This window comes from Vidua macroura, chromosome Z (genome assembly GCF_024509145.1).
Source record: "Vidua macroura isolate BioBank_ID:100142 chromosome Z, ASM2450914v1, whole genome shotgun sequence".
NCBI classification, from domain to species: Eukaryota; Metazoa; Chordata; class Aves; order Passeriformes; family Viduidae; genus Vidua; species Vidua macroura.
The window spans coordinates 36,504,241-36,518,763 of NC_071611.1; the positions used below are offsets into that span (position 1 = coordinate 36,504,241).

Genomic DNA, 14,523 nt, shown 5'->3' on the forward strand with positions numbered 1-14,523 from the left:
AATTGCACAAATTTTTCAAAAGGTTTGGTACTTTCAAAAAATTACAATAAAAAATTTGTAATTAAAGTTAATAAAATTGTTAATCACAGCAATTAATGTTCCTCTTAGACCTAGAAAAAAGTCCACTGTTGGTTACTAAAGAGAGAAAACCCCACCAAACTCTTGAGTAGTGAGCATTTTACCACACAGTAAACCACAGTATATTGCACAGATTGTTTTTTGTGTTATTTAGCTGTATTTTTGTTGTATGGATTACATTCATAGGAAGACAGGAAGTGAAGACTAAAATCCAGTTCTTATGATTAGACAAAAATATTACTCAGTGTCCATATGTTATATTTGTAATAATGCTATGCTAAATGACCCATCTGTAAATATGTCATTTGACTTCTGGGAAGGTGATTACTATGAAGAGACTGGGGGAAAATGCAAAAAATAAACATTGAGGGGAAAATGTTTGACACAGAAATACCCCAGTCTATAAGCTGGGGTAGAACATTTAGCTTGTAAAAGGTTTAACAGTCAGCAAATATTCTTTTGTTTTAGCTTTTAAAATATTGCTGCCGAAATAAGCAGTTTAACACTGCATGCTTCCAAAAGATGTGATTTTTATCTATAGTTCATTTAGAGTTCATTCTAATTTTTTTTTTGTCCTTTTATAGGGTAGTAACTTCTCGTGCATGACAGTTCAAGAGTCTGGTGGTCACTGAAAAAAATGTGTGACATCACTGTGTATTAGGCAAGAAAGCAGCAGGTAGCTGATGATTTATACCACAACCTACAGAGAATTTCTAACACATACAGAAAACACTGATGCCTTTTATTGCCATTGTGAGCATCCCTGTAAGAGAAACCGCTGCACCAAAGACCTGTGACAAGACATTGTTTCATATTCTGTTTCTCACAAACAGCATCATCTGTGTACATCTAAAAATCTCACAGGTATGGGCTTGAGCAGTATTTTAGTGATCTTTATGCCTTTTTGATGGTCTTTAATAGCCTTCTGTGCATCTCTAGCCATCTCAAATTGATGTGTCAGTTCCCTTCACAGAGTTAACCTTTGCAAGAGTTAATGCAATTTACAAAATTATTTGTTTTGTCTTTTTCTGAATAACACACAGAAGGAAGAGCATAGGTTTTAACCTGCTCTAGACTGCCAGAGAACTCATCCAGTGTTTAGCAGAGTTTCACACTGACTTTAGTGTCAGACTGCAGAGTAGCTTAATAAGATGGGAGTATAAATTGTACTCTCATGCATCTGGGGCATCAACGTACTGTTTGACATGTTATATTCCTTTTGATGGAAGGATTTGTTTTTCTGGTTTAGGAGATGAAAACTGTCAGAAAGGGTATTTGGTCTAGAAGTACCCATTTCTCTTGCATTCTCCAAAGTGTTTGTATTTGTCCAAACAATGAAAGCAGAAATATACACAAAATACATACAAATACATGTTTATTTGTATTGGGTTTGCATGGCCAAGTTTTGGTAGCAGGGGAAGAGCGGGGAGAGCTACAGGAGTGGCTTCTTTGAGATGCTGCCAGAAGCTTTCCCCACATCTGGCAGAGCCAGTGCCAGCTGGTTCCAAGACAGACTCACCTCTGGCCAAGGCCAATCCCATGAGGGACAGTAGAACCACCTCTGTGATAATGTATTTAAAATGAAAAAAAGCTACTCTGCAGTTGTAATTGTGCTCAGAGAAGAGAGGAGTGGAATATGAGAGAGAACAGCTCTGCAGAAACCAAGGTTAGTGCAGAAGGAGGGGCAGGAGGTGCTTCAGGCACTGAAGCAGATTTCCCTGCAGCTTGTGCTGAGACCCTGGTGAGGCAGCTGTGCCCCTGCAGCCCATGGGGGTTAATGCCAGAGCAGGTGGATGCCCAAAGGAAGGCTGTAACCCTGTGGGAACTCCATGCTGGAGCTGGCTCCTGGCATGGTGTGACAGGTTTGCTGGTAGGACCAGTGTCCCTATGGGGGACCCACGCTGGAGCAAGCTGTTCTTGAAAAACTGCACCCCATGGAAAAGGACCCATGCTGGAGCAGTTCATGAAGAACTGCAGCTCATGGGAAGGACTGACACTGGAGAAATTAATGGAGAGCTGTCTCCCATGGGAGTGACCCCACACTGAAGTAGGGGAAGGACTCTTCTCCCTGAGCAGCAGCAGGAACAACATGTGATGAAGTGACCATAACCTCCATTCCTGTCTCCCTGCACTGCTGGTGGGTAGGAAGTAGAGCTGGGAAAGGAGGGAGGTGTGGGTGTAAAGAGTTTTTAAGATGTATTTTTCATTATCCTGCCCTGGTTTTGATTTTGATAAATTCAATCTATTTCTCCCAAGTCAAATCTGTTTTGCCTGTAATAATTGATGAGTGATCTCTCTCTGTTTTTGTTTCAACTCATGAACCTTTTGTTAAACTTTTTTACCCCCTGTCCAGTTGCAGAGGGGAGTGATAGGGCAGTGTTGGTAGGTACCTGTCATCCAGCGAGGGTCAACCCACTACATTATTAAGTATAGTAATATAGTAGAACACATTTAAATAGATAAATATATAAATATATATATCTATGTGTATGAGCAAATATACCTGTTAAAACAGTATCTGTAGCCATAAAAATCACCTCAGGGAAAAAAGTTGATTTCATGTTTGCTACCTAAGTATTGGTGTGGGAGTCTTAAGGGGAAAAAAAAAATATTTGCTTACTTCCAGCATGTGTTTTAGCTGTTATTTTCTTCAGAAACAGAACAGAAATTTCTGTTCACAGAGTATTTTTTCCCTCTGCTCTTGTGTCTTTTTGCTTGTCAAAGGATGACCTAATCTCTGCTTTATAGCTTCAGTAGTTGAAAAAAAAAAATGGTTTAGCGTTAGTGATTATGGTATGTATTGAAATAAAAGTTTCATTTTTTTGTAACTTGACACTTGTAAGCAGTAAATTTCTAATGTTCCTTATATGAATCCCATACCTTGCAATTTTAATAGTAGTGTTCTGTGATGCAATATGAACAAAAAAAAAAAAAAAAAAAAGGTAAACACTAGCTAAGTGACAAATGAAATCTCCTACAATGTGTATCTGTGTATCATTCAGTGAATCTGTGAAAACCCATGCAGTCTTCTTTGTGAGCTGTTTTACATGCTCAATGTAAAATGGCTTTGGTTTGCCTTGAGAAATAACTTCCCAAATTACTACAGCTGGAAAACTAGGTGACTGTATCCTGCTGTCTACAGGTCTTTGTCCAGAATAGCTTATGTTCATCTGCAGCATAACTCAAAATACTTAGCCATATGGAATAACGCTAACCTGTTCTAGTGCTTTGTTGTATAGACTGGTATGTGCTGTTTCCAAGAAGAAAAAAAGCCCCTCTTATGTCATTATAGTCTGAGACCTTTGCAGTCATTCAGATGGTCAGAACAATACTTTTGTTTTCAAAGTGTCAACCATCACCCAGGCAGGAGGGAAAGCTTTGATTTGTAGCACAGCTTATTGCTCTTTTTCTGACACAGATTTTTTTTCATAGATCACAGAATCATAGAATGCTCTGGGTTGGAAGGGGCCTTAAAGGTACTGTAGTTCCTATCCCCCTGGTGTGGCCAGGGGCACTTTTTGCTGGGTCAGGTTGCTGAGAACTCCATCCAGCCTGGCCCTAAAGACTTCCAGGGATGGGACAGCCACAGCTTCTCTGGATATGTATGTATCTATTGCACAACAGAAATCAAATACCTAGACTAAATAATTTAACAACATTAAAATAAAAGTTTAATCTGTGCTACAGGGAAAAGAGTGTCTATCTGTATTCAGTTATTCTTGTGCCCTGAGTTCTTAGGAAGTCAAGTATGCTTCATTAGAGTGTATCAATGTCATCCATTTGGAGCCACTTCCATAAAGAATGTAATTATGCAAAATCAGATTCTTGATGTTGCTGAAAATCTTGAAGTCATTAGTATAATTTTATCCTCAGAAGATTTTCACTTTGCAAATTACTATTTACTATTTATACTGCATTCATGTCAGCATTCCAATCATGTCAAAACTCTATCCTGCAAGCCATGGTGCCTACAAAAACTCCCAGTCTTTTCTTGGAAGCATTTAACAGATTTTCTGTCCACTTAAAATAGGATATGACAAAGATGACTGATGAATCTCAGAGATGTAGAATAATAGAGAAAGAAGAATGAAGTCAAGAGAAGTAATTGTGTTGCTTCCTGGCTTTCTAAGTAATCTCACATGTATTCCTGTGCTTTCCCATCTACATTGGATTTATCTTTCTGTTGTATGCTGATGGATCAAACTATTATAATTTCAATTTTAAGCACAAATGTAACAAGTATAGTCTTACAATTTATTTGTAATTCTCGATCTCTTGTACTTTTAAAGTAATGCTGAATTTCTGACATAATTTTCTTGTACACCTAAAAAGACCAGGGTGGTAGTGAGTGTCTAAACCATGCAAACATCTGGCAAGGAGCATATTATCTGAAATACATTTCTCTGAAATCACAGAATATTTTGAGCTGGAAGGGACCCAGAGGATCTGAAGTGAATGCCCCATATAGGGATCAAACCTATGATCTCAGTGTTGTTAGCACCACACTCTAACCATACACCACAGGATGTTTTGTTAGGGAGTACATTTTCCAGCAATTATCAAATCTTGTCTTATTGATCCTATCTGAAGCTGTCCATTTGGATGTTATTTTCTTTGTTTTCTTACTTTTCTGTCCATTGACTATTAGTCCTTCTCTTATGGAACTTAAACGGCTGGGGGCAGTCTTGTGAGAAAGGAATACTTGTGCACATCATTCCCTGTAGAATCAGGAATGTAACTTATAAAGACATACATATGTCTATTGTATTTCTGTTTATGACAGTGCTCAATTTCAGTGCCAAGATGAAAGCATGCATTTTGCTTCTAAATAGTAATTTAATACATTACTCAACAAAGTAAATTCAGAAGGTTGTTGTAATTGATCGATTGGTGATTGGTAGAGATCAGCTAACTAATACTGACCACATTCAAAAGAAAGTGACAGGACTTTGCCATTATTTATACTATAAAATCAAGAGACCATGTGTCCCTGGAGCTTTTAATAAAAGAAGTCATTCTTTGGCTAGTCTGTTCTTAGTATCTGACTGTGATTACAAAGTTTATGAACCCTAAATAAGTAAAATTTTGTATCTCCAAACACAGTAGGTTTACAAATCTAGTTGCAGTTAACACAGGAGCTTGTCCAGAGTTGCACATTGTTCCAGCAGTAGTTTGGCTCAGAAAATGTCACTTAAAATTTTCATGGCATTTAAGGGCACCAGTAAATCATTCCACCAAAAAATATGTTGCGAGAAAGAATTCCACCACATAGTTAAAAACTTGGCTTAAGGAACCCCACACAGCTAGGCCACAGGTGGAGGACAGGATGCTCATAAGGATCTCTGGGTAACAACTGTATCTCAGATGTGCTCAGATGTCTGTTGAAGAAGGGTTGGACCTACTCATTTGGTAGCATAGTTTTAACTAAGAAAGCATGTTCTTTAGTAAATTTCCAAGCCTAAACCTTACTCTTTCAAGGAAAGTACATTTACTAGGCTCACAGAATTAGTTCCTGAAGGAGTTTTTCATTCAGAAGGGCAAGGTTGGTATTTCCTCTGTAACTTGAGACTGTAGCACTGTACATGCTACACAGATAGCTGCTGGGAAATAGATCTGAAAAGTTTTAGTATGAGGAAGTTAACTGACACTGTATTGTTCTATAGTCTATATCTTTCTAGTATAATATTGTAAGTTTTTGTATTCAAGGAAAATAATATATATAAATAAGGAAAAAAAAAAAAAAAAAGGCGACTAATCAGTTTCCTGGCATGTCTAGGTCTCAGGTGTCTGTTACGGAACAGATTTCATTTCCTTCAGTACGAGCTCAAAAGCAGACCAGGGACAGTAGTGGAAGCATCATTTGTAGAATTGTGATGGGAAGCTATAGAAAATTGTAAGCATAAGCTCATCAACTTTGCTTTTAGTCCCACTAAGCCTTCTGCAGACTTTTATTTCTTCTAGTGTCAAGGAGGGGAGTTCACCTATGTTCTCTCACAAATTACCACATGATGTGGGATGATCTGCTTTCTCAGACTAATTGCAAGAAGCTAATGTATCGTTAGTCAGCTAATTTTCATATATTAGGATAAAGAAGCTTATATTATACAAAAGAAATACCAAATACTGTAGTGATAAAAAATTAAACCTGTCAACAATGTGCCAGTTTACTAGATGCATCGACTTTAATAACTGCATCTGCTTATCATGCTGACTGCTGGCAGCCGCTCTGCTGTGCTTGTTTCTCTGACACTGCTAGTACAGTTTCTCTTCTGCTTCTGCATGTTACCTGCTCTAACAGCCCTAATTAGAGAAGATAAGGAAGCACTTGCTCAATGCAGTTATGCCAGAGTGTTTAAGTAGTATACTAATCACAGAAATGGATTTGGACTACATCTTGCTTCTTTGTGGCCTGAGGGCATGGTTTCTATGGCAGTTAAAGCACTGACTTTGTATGCAATTAATAATGATTAGTCAGAGAGAATAATTTGTACTTCTAAATAGCATTTAGACAGAGTCAGTTCCAAGAGAGAACTATATCCACTTATATCTCCTCAAAGTCAAAGTATCCTCAAAGTATCCTCAAAATCTCCTCAAAGTATCTCCTCAGATTATAAAAGCTGGTTAAATTCTTACAAAACCCATCATCTCGGTGAAATAGATATTCTGAGTTAAACTGAAAAATCGATATTGCAAAACTAAGAATCTGTAGTGTTTACTTCTTTTCCCACCACCCAAGTTTGCATTTCTTCTGTAATAAAAATAATATCATGCTCCAAACATTTTCTCCCTTTTCCTCTCAGATTAGGTAGTCTGTATCAGGCACACCTGTTTTTTGTCTGGTAATAGGCCCCTGAAATAGCAAATCTCAGTGTAGGAAATAAAGTTGCCTGTGGCTAAATGTCATATTGTTTGAAGTTTCTTTGAAGTTTCTTTTTGAACAAGAGAATTAGTTCCCATTTGTACAACTATGCTGATGCATATGTATTTATATATACTGAAGTGTAAATGACAGTAAATGTCTGTTACCAACAGAGAGTGTCATCATTAAATCAAAGCATTTCTAAAATCATGGCAAGTCTAAAGAGCACTCAACTCTTCCTTAATTTTAAAATAGAAAATATACCTTTTATAATGTTAATTTTCAATCACACTGAATAGCTCTCATAATCTGCTGATCTCACTCCCTGTGTCCTAAGTCAGAAAAAATATTTCACCCTAAGTAGTAAAGAATAGTAGCGTAAGTCATTATGTTTGACAAAATGATTTCTTATCTTAATGGAAACTGGTATAGATGATGCTTTTTTCAGTTTCTTTTAACATTAAGCCTTGGGAATTTACATTTTCTTTGATGGATAAAAAGAGGCTCAAATTGAAACTTCTCCAAACCAAGGTGGATTCTTGCTGACACCAGAGACAGCCAGCAGAGCAACTTGAGTCCTTGTTTTTGAGAACCAATATGGTTTCTGAATAGAGATACTAGAACAGATTAAACTCTGCCAGGTAATCTATGATCAGAGTGTCATTCTAAGAAAGGGAACATGTGCAGTTAGTTTACATGCAGGCTGGCCAATGTGTTTGAGATGGGCTTTAAACTGAAGGACTTTGGGGGTGGGATCCAAAATGGCAATGCTCACACCATTGCATCCAATTAGGAAATAGACCTAAATAGACTGTGAACCAGAGCAGTGACAAATGTTCCCTAGCTGCCTTCAAAGGTAAGGACCAAAAGGTCAGCCACCTCAAGGAGGGGGTGTGTGTGTTGTGGTAATTCTCCTGCACCCCTCCTGGGAGACCTGCATGCCCAGTTACCTCCCTGGAATGCTTGTATACAAATGCATGCAGCATAGGGAATAAAAAAGCCTTCTATTATGTAATGCTTGGCTGGGTAGATGAGGAGAGAGCAGTGGATGTTGTCTACCTGGATTTCTGCAAGGCTTTTTAACACTGTCTCCCATAACATCCTCACAAGAAGCTCAGGAAGCATGGGTTGATAAAGGGACAATGAGATGTGTTGAGAATTGACTGGCAGAGCTCAGAGGGTTGTGATCAGCAGTGCAGAGTGCAGTTGGAGGCCTGTAGTCAGCTGTGTTCCTTAGGGCTCAGTCCATCTTGTTCAGCTTATTGATCAGTGAGCTGGATGAAGGGACAAGTTGGTACATGGCACAGGAATGGGAGGAGTAGTTGATACTCCAGGAGGCTGTGTGAGACCTGGACAGGAGAGGAACCTAATGAAGTTCCACAAAGGCAAATTTGCAGGGTCCTGCAGCTGGGGAAGAATGAACCCATGCACCAATACAGGCTGGGGACTAGCCTGCCAATCACAGGATGTTCCAGCAGCACGTAAATGGGTCAGCTAAACTGGCAACATGTCTTGGCCAGCTCTGGGTGCAATATGTCCCATCTGTCCATACACATCCATTAGTGAAAACACTGATCACATAAGGCATTGTTTCTATTCTAAGGAAAGTGGCTTTATGCTTTATTCTATGTGAAACACTTGATTTCTCATAATAAAATATCTATTTTCCATTTAAAAAAAAATTATCTGCAAAAAACCACATTGTGTCCAGACAGATTAAAGACAATACATTTATTAAACTTTGAGAAAAACAAACAAAACACTAACATAGAGAAAGTTAAATAGAAACTGAAAGACACATCTAACCGGCATATCATGGCTTGTGTGACCAGTAAAGTACCAAAATGACATTCTGAGTTTTACTGAGGTATTTAACTATTTTTGGCAATAGAAACAGAGTAAGAAACTTCTTTCAAACACACATATAGGCATTACTTGCATTAGTGTCTATCATCTATGAAATTTTATATGAAACTAAATGTAGCTGTTAGAAAATTATAGCAGCAAATTAGCAGAATATCTAATGCACATTTACCATAAAGTACGTGCTGAACTTAAAAATCCCACCCAGTAGTTGGGCCCAGTTGTGTAGCACTTGGTCACAAAAAGAGCATCAGTGAGTTCTTTTGGAGACATCATAAGCAAGACCTGAATTTGCTGCACATCATATACTTCTGTTCAGGTCAGAATAAAGAAATGAATATTCCTATTTGCTTTCTAAGAAAAACCCTGCTGTGATGAAACCATGGCCTAGGTAACTCCTGAAACAATAAGAGTTAATTGCAAAGCTCAGGTTCTTAACATATGCAAGAAAAAAGAGAGCTTCCCCACTGAGTTTCAGTCTTCTCTCCTTTCCTTCTGAAAGTCTGCCTAACATGGTCAGAGGAGATGCTGTTAGGCTGCAAAAATGAAAACCACTTTTGAACAATACTGCACTTGATCCCCTTGTTCCACTGAAGTATTTTTATCCTGTAATATATTTAAAAATTAACTGCTGGCTAACTTCTGAAGTCCTTAATTTATTTTTTTAAATAAAGACTTTATGTGGCACAGACTAATAAATGTAATAATGATACCTTTGGCTCTGGAAGGGCTTCAGAAGTTGGTCAAATATGAAGATACTATGCTGCTAAGTTATCAGAGCTTATTCACATGTTCTCAAAAAAATTCAGTGACAATTTAGTTGCACAGTGTTTAATACTGTGGACAACAAGATTTTGTTTATAAAAAGTGTATTATTATTAGCATTAACTAGAATCTGATGAGGAACAGAATAATTTGCCCAAGTATGTATATTTTAAAATTTTACATAGAACTTTAAATTGTATGTATATTTCTATAATAGTTACCATAAGAAAGTAATAGAATTAGTTACTTTTAAGTTCCTACAATATTCCAAAATCTTTATATAAGTTTCTTTGGAGATATAAAATGGCTCTGTAAAAACCTTTTTTTTCTTTTAGCTGTGAACAAAATTTAAAAACCAGAAAACCCCTTTTTAGGACTGCAGCAATTACATTACTTAAATGGGTCACCATAATAGAACTACAATATTTGGTATAATAGAAAACATTTATGATTTTATGACCAAAGTATTAAAATATATTTTACCAATTTATATAAATAAAAATATATGTGTTATTTAGTCAAGCTACTTTTGTGTTTTCACCTATATGATCAGTTCCCAACTATTGATATAAAGATCTCTGCCAACAGCAGTTTTTTCTAAATTCTTACACTTTAAACCACCTGATTTTTAGCTTTATCAAAATGCACAATTTACTGTACATTAAACAGTAATTTCAATGTTTAATTTCACAAAAAATCAACACCCACAAGAACAAGACAACACAGCCTCAAGACAAATTCATGGATAATATTTACAGAACAAAATAGGAATATTTTGATGTATATTTTACGCTGCAACATTTCAGATAAAATTATAGGAACCACAAAAAACTTTTAGACTTCATTTTGGTTTCAGCATACAAGCCCAAAACTGACTCTCTCCTGTGAAACACTACACACACAAAAAAAGAGCTATGGCATGATTTTATTCAGCTGGTCTGTGCTCACATAGCCACAAGACATGTTGAATTCCTTGTCTGGCACCGGCAGCGCAGTAGCATTGAGCACAAGGCCTTGTGGAGACTGAACGATGTGGATTGACGTATAGTCTGCGACAGGCATCTCTGAACTTGGGGGTGCCGCCAGTGAAGCTCCAAGATTGGCAGCAGTAGTGGTAAGGCTCTCTGTGGTGAAGTAACCATCTTCATTATAGCCTTGTTCCTGAACATGTGGCTCATTCTCTTCATGGGAAGTCACAGCAATGCATTTTTTCACATCTGCCTCACAGAAATAGGTGTTGTCCATGGTGAAGTTTTGTTCTGTGCAGCCTTCACGCTGTGCTCTGCCCAGCTTGGATTTCTGCCCTGGTGAAAGTACAACCCTGCCTGCTGGAGTAATATCACTCACTTGAGCGTAAAAATCAGTACTTGCCAGTGAATTTTGGTTGCTTATCTGGGTATGGACTGATGGACGGGGTGACTCAACGCTGTCTCCAAAGGGTGCCCACAGGTGGCTGTTTTCAGACTGAGTATTCCTATGCTGGCATTGCAGGTCTGTATTGGCAAGGCGTGGAAGTGACTCATAATTATCTTGTCTGTCAAGGCACAAGAGATCATCTTCTTTTTTAGTAGCCTTTTTTAACTGATCACTATCAGAGGTGGCATCACATGTGTCGCTTGCGCTGAAGTCTGTCTCTGGAATATCTGGTTCACAACAACTGGCCCGTCCAGAATCATCATCCTTGGCTCCCAAGGAACTGTGAGATTTCAGATGATCTTCACTCAGGAGCCTGTCAGTGTCTGAGGCTCTATTCTTTTCATCAGGGTCTTCTATGTCCAACTCAATAAACTCAACCCACAAGTCATCACTGTATAGCTGTGTCTTACAGTTGTCATGGCAGGCTAAGATGGAATTCACTTCATCTAGCTTTCCTTTCTACAAATCAAATAAAAAAGAATTTTATAAAGGAAGGAATAGAAATGCTTGTCCTTTTTATGATGTTGACTTATGTAAAGATGACTGTAGTTATGTAATAATTGCAAAGGGATTCAAAATTATTTTATGCAAACTAATTCTATGGCAACTCCCCAAATGTTAGAATTTTCTTCTACAAAATTTTTCTGCCGGGGACAACAGTTGTCATCTGCTACTACTACAGAGATTCTCACTATAGATTTTAGAATTCAATCTTACCTTCAAAAGATCTGGGTCAATCCCTTTAATTTTTGGAACTGGCACAGGAGGAAAAATAAGCATTTTTAACCTGAAAAAAAAGGCTTTTAATTGACAGTGGTCTTTTCTGAGGAAGTTAGAAAGAAGACAGACTTACATTGCATTTATATTTAATTACTTCAAAACTTAAATGTTTGAAAATGAAATTTCAAATACTCCTAAGGAAAAGAAGTAGTATTTTCTCTCATTGAAAATTAAGAAACAAGTTTTCTGCATGCCCATTCTAATGATAACTACTTCCTCTCCCAATTCTAATAGAAGGATGATTTCCCCTTAATCATAATCCAACAGTAGCTGGTCATGCCTATCTCATTCATTTTTTACCTCCCTGCTTCTTTTGCAAACAGATAAACAAAAGGAAAATTCAAAATTCTCTTTATACTAGGTTAGTTGCCTATTTTAGAAAGTAAGTTGTGGGAAATGGTAAATACAAATCCAGATATTAGTTTTGCTGCCTTTTTAGTGACGTTGATGAAGTCCAGGGAGGGTCACAGATGTCTTAAAGAGCATCTAGAGAGAAATTTAGGCACCTTTGGCTTAACCATGGCATGTCCAAATTCCTCAGATGTTTCTGGTTTTGAGCAAATCCTCAGTGTTCTGCCCAGAAAGCCTAGTGAGAGCCAGAAATCCAGTAATTTTCCACCTAATCTCTGGAGAGGCAGTGTAAACTTATTGGGCTCTCAGGGTTAGGACTTGTGCTTTACAGTTGAATCCACAAATCAGGTATTCTGACAGGACTGGGCATTGCTTCTAAAGAAACAAAGAATTTTACCACTCACTGCCTGGAGAAGATATTTGGGAGGGAGAACTGTGCTCTGCTCCTTTCTTAGCCTGGCATAATTCAAGCTTTCATCTCTCAATTCCAATGACCTAAACCTATGGCACCTGTCCTACAGAGACTCATTCAGAGTCTCTGAGATCATAACTGAGGAAAATATGAATTGGTATCTTCCAGAATCAGGAGAAAACCAAGCCTGGATATTTTGCATTATGGAAAACCTATGCAGGCTGTATTCTGCTCCTCTGCAGAATACACTGCGATTTCACCACTAAATGCTCAAGTTTGGAGGAAAGGGCGCACACCCGCAGTCCAGAAAAGCTTTGCACGTTAAGGTCCTCAGTCTTCTTTCAGCATTCATGATTAGCATAGAAGATATTTATAAACTCTGATCAGAGATATGCTCCAGACTTGAGGATTTTCTGAGACTAAGCCACCTGCTGTTCAGTGCGCTGACCTTAGCCCCGGGTGCAACATGCACATTACTCCATTCTGACACATTAAACTTTTGTCATTAATTGTATCAGAAGCCTTGCTCTTAAATCTGGGATTGGGATGCTATTGCAGGGAATGACTTCCTGAAATTAAACTCTGTCAAAGCACAGAACTTGCCTAAATAAAAAATTACTGCTAAATTAAAAAAAAAAAAATTAGGTCTGCTCCAAATGCACCATATTGTTTTAATTTCAGTATGTGAAATGAAATTTCACCATTTTTTGGTATGTGCAAAACTACTCATTGCTCATTTTCAAAGTATACACTTGACCATGGTGTTGCTCCATTGTGTACAACAGTACTGATATGACATCCAAGTTGAATTCTGCCAAAACCTATCCCTGAAAACACGTATTAGGGGATTAAGTAATTTTAAGACCTATTATTTTTATGAATGTTTCATTCTTTCATTTTTGTATATGATATCATTTTATAATTTTTACAAACAATGCAATTCTGTGCTTAGTTTCATTTTTATTCCTGTTATCTACAGGAACTGCAATGTATCCACAGAGACCAAATATTCCCCTGTGACTCAATCTCTTTCCCTTGGCTTCAAGAAGTAGAATTTAGTGGAATGGTCTAAGAACAAAGTCATATGCATAGACATCTATTTGTATGAAACTTTTGAACAGCATGTGAATAAAAAATAGTATGTTCAAAATTTTTGAGTGAACTAAAAACCAGCACCCTTCAAAGCCTATGTAAATTCTGCAGAATAAAATGTACTGCAGTGAAAGAGGAAGATCAACATAATCAGATTCCCCATGCTGAAGACCCCATACATACGAATTCCAGTTATATGTAATTTACAAGAATAGACAAAAATGCTCAAAATGGTTCTTTGTCCCCCAAATTTGAATAATTGATTTTTTTTTTTAAGTACCAGTACATAAAATCCAACAAATAAAAAGTCTCTACCTTGGTTGTTTAGACAGTGTGATTGAGATCACTGTTACAGCCAGCCCACACACTCCAAAGACAAGAACTAAGAACCATGGAAACGCAACTTCTGAAACAACAAAACATGAACAAACATATAAGCAGGAATCTTCATTACTGTCATATCTTTAATTTCAGCCTTGTCTTCCATCACCTGAGGATTCTAAAATGGTAAAAACTGATGAAAATTTTTGTTACTTAAATGTGGAAGTTCTATGTTCAGCAGAAATAAAAATGTGCTTTTGTCCTAGTTCTAGCCAGCACTTGGAGACAGTGACACCTCATGTCACTGCCAGGGGTGGACAAAGGGACTCCCTGGCTTCCAAGAAGAAAGGTGTGACTTCTGGTTGAAAAATGTGGTGGCATTGTCTGACATTGCTCGTTGTCTCTGCAGTGAGCATCTCTCACTGAGAGTGTGAACCACCCTCTCTTTTGTATACTTTTACTATTAATATTGTTCATTTTACTGTTAGTTTTCTTCTCTTATTGCTGTGTCCAGTAAACTGCTCACATCTTGACCTGTGATCTTCACTTTTTGTGTTGTCAGTTCTCCACTCCTTCCCACTGGAGC

At 37.6% G+C, this 14,523-nt stretch overlaps 1 protein-coding gene across 3 annotated transcripts in view; it reads right to left on the reverse strand.

Moving 5' to 3' along the window:
• Positions 1-8,638: 8,638 nt before the first annotated feature.
• The window catches only part of GHR (growth hormone receptor), a 118,620-nt gene continuing 112,735 nt past the window's right edge, over positions 8,639-14,523 (reverse strand). For all 3 annotated transcript variants that reach the window (XM_054002908.1, XM_054002906.1, XM_054002907.1), the window contains 3 exons: positions 13,932-14,022; positions 11,699-11,768; positions 8,639-11,440 (listed from right to left, as the gene is read on the reverse strand). In XM_054002908.1, coding sequence (XP_053858883.1) covers positions 10,478-11,440; positions 11,699-11,768; positions 13,932-14,022 — 1,124 coding nt within the window. In that variant the 3' untranslated portion in view covers positions 8,639-10,477. The remainder of the gene's footprint in view (positions 11,441-11,698; positions 11,769-13,931; positions 14,023-14,523) is intronic.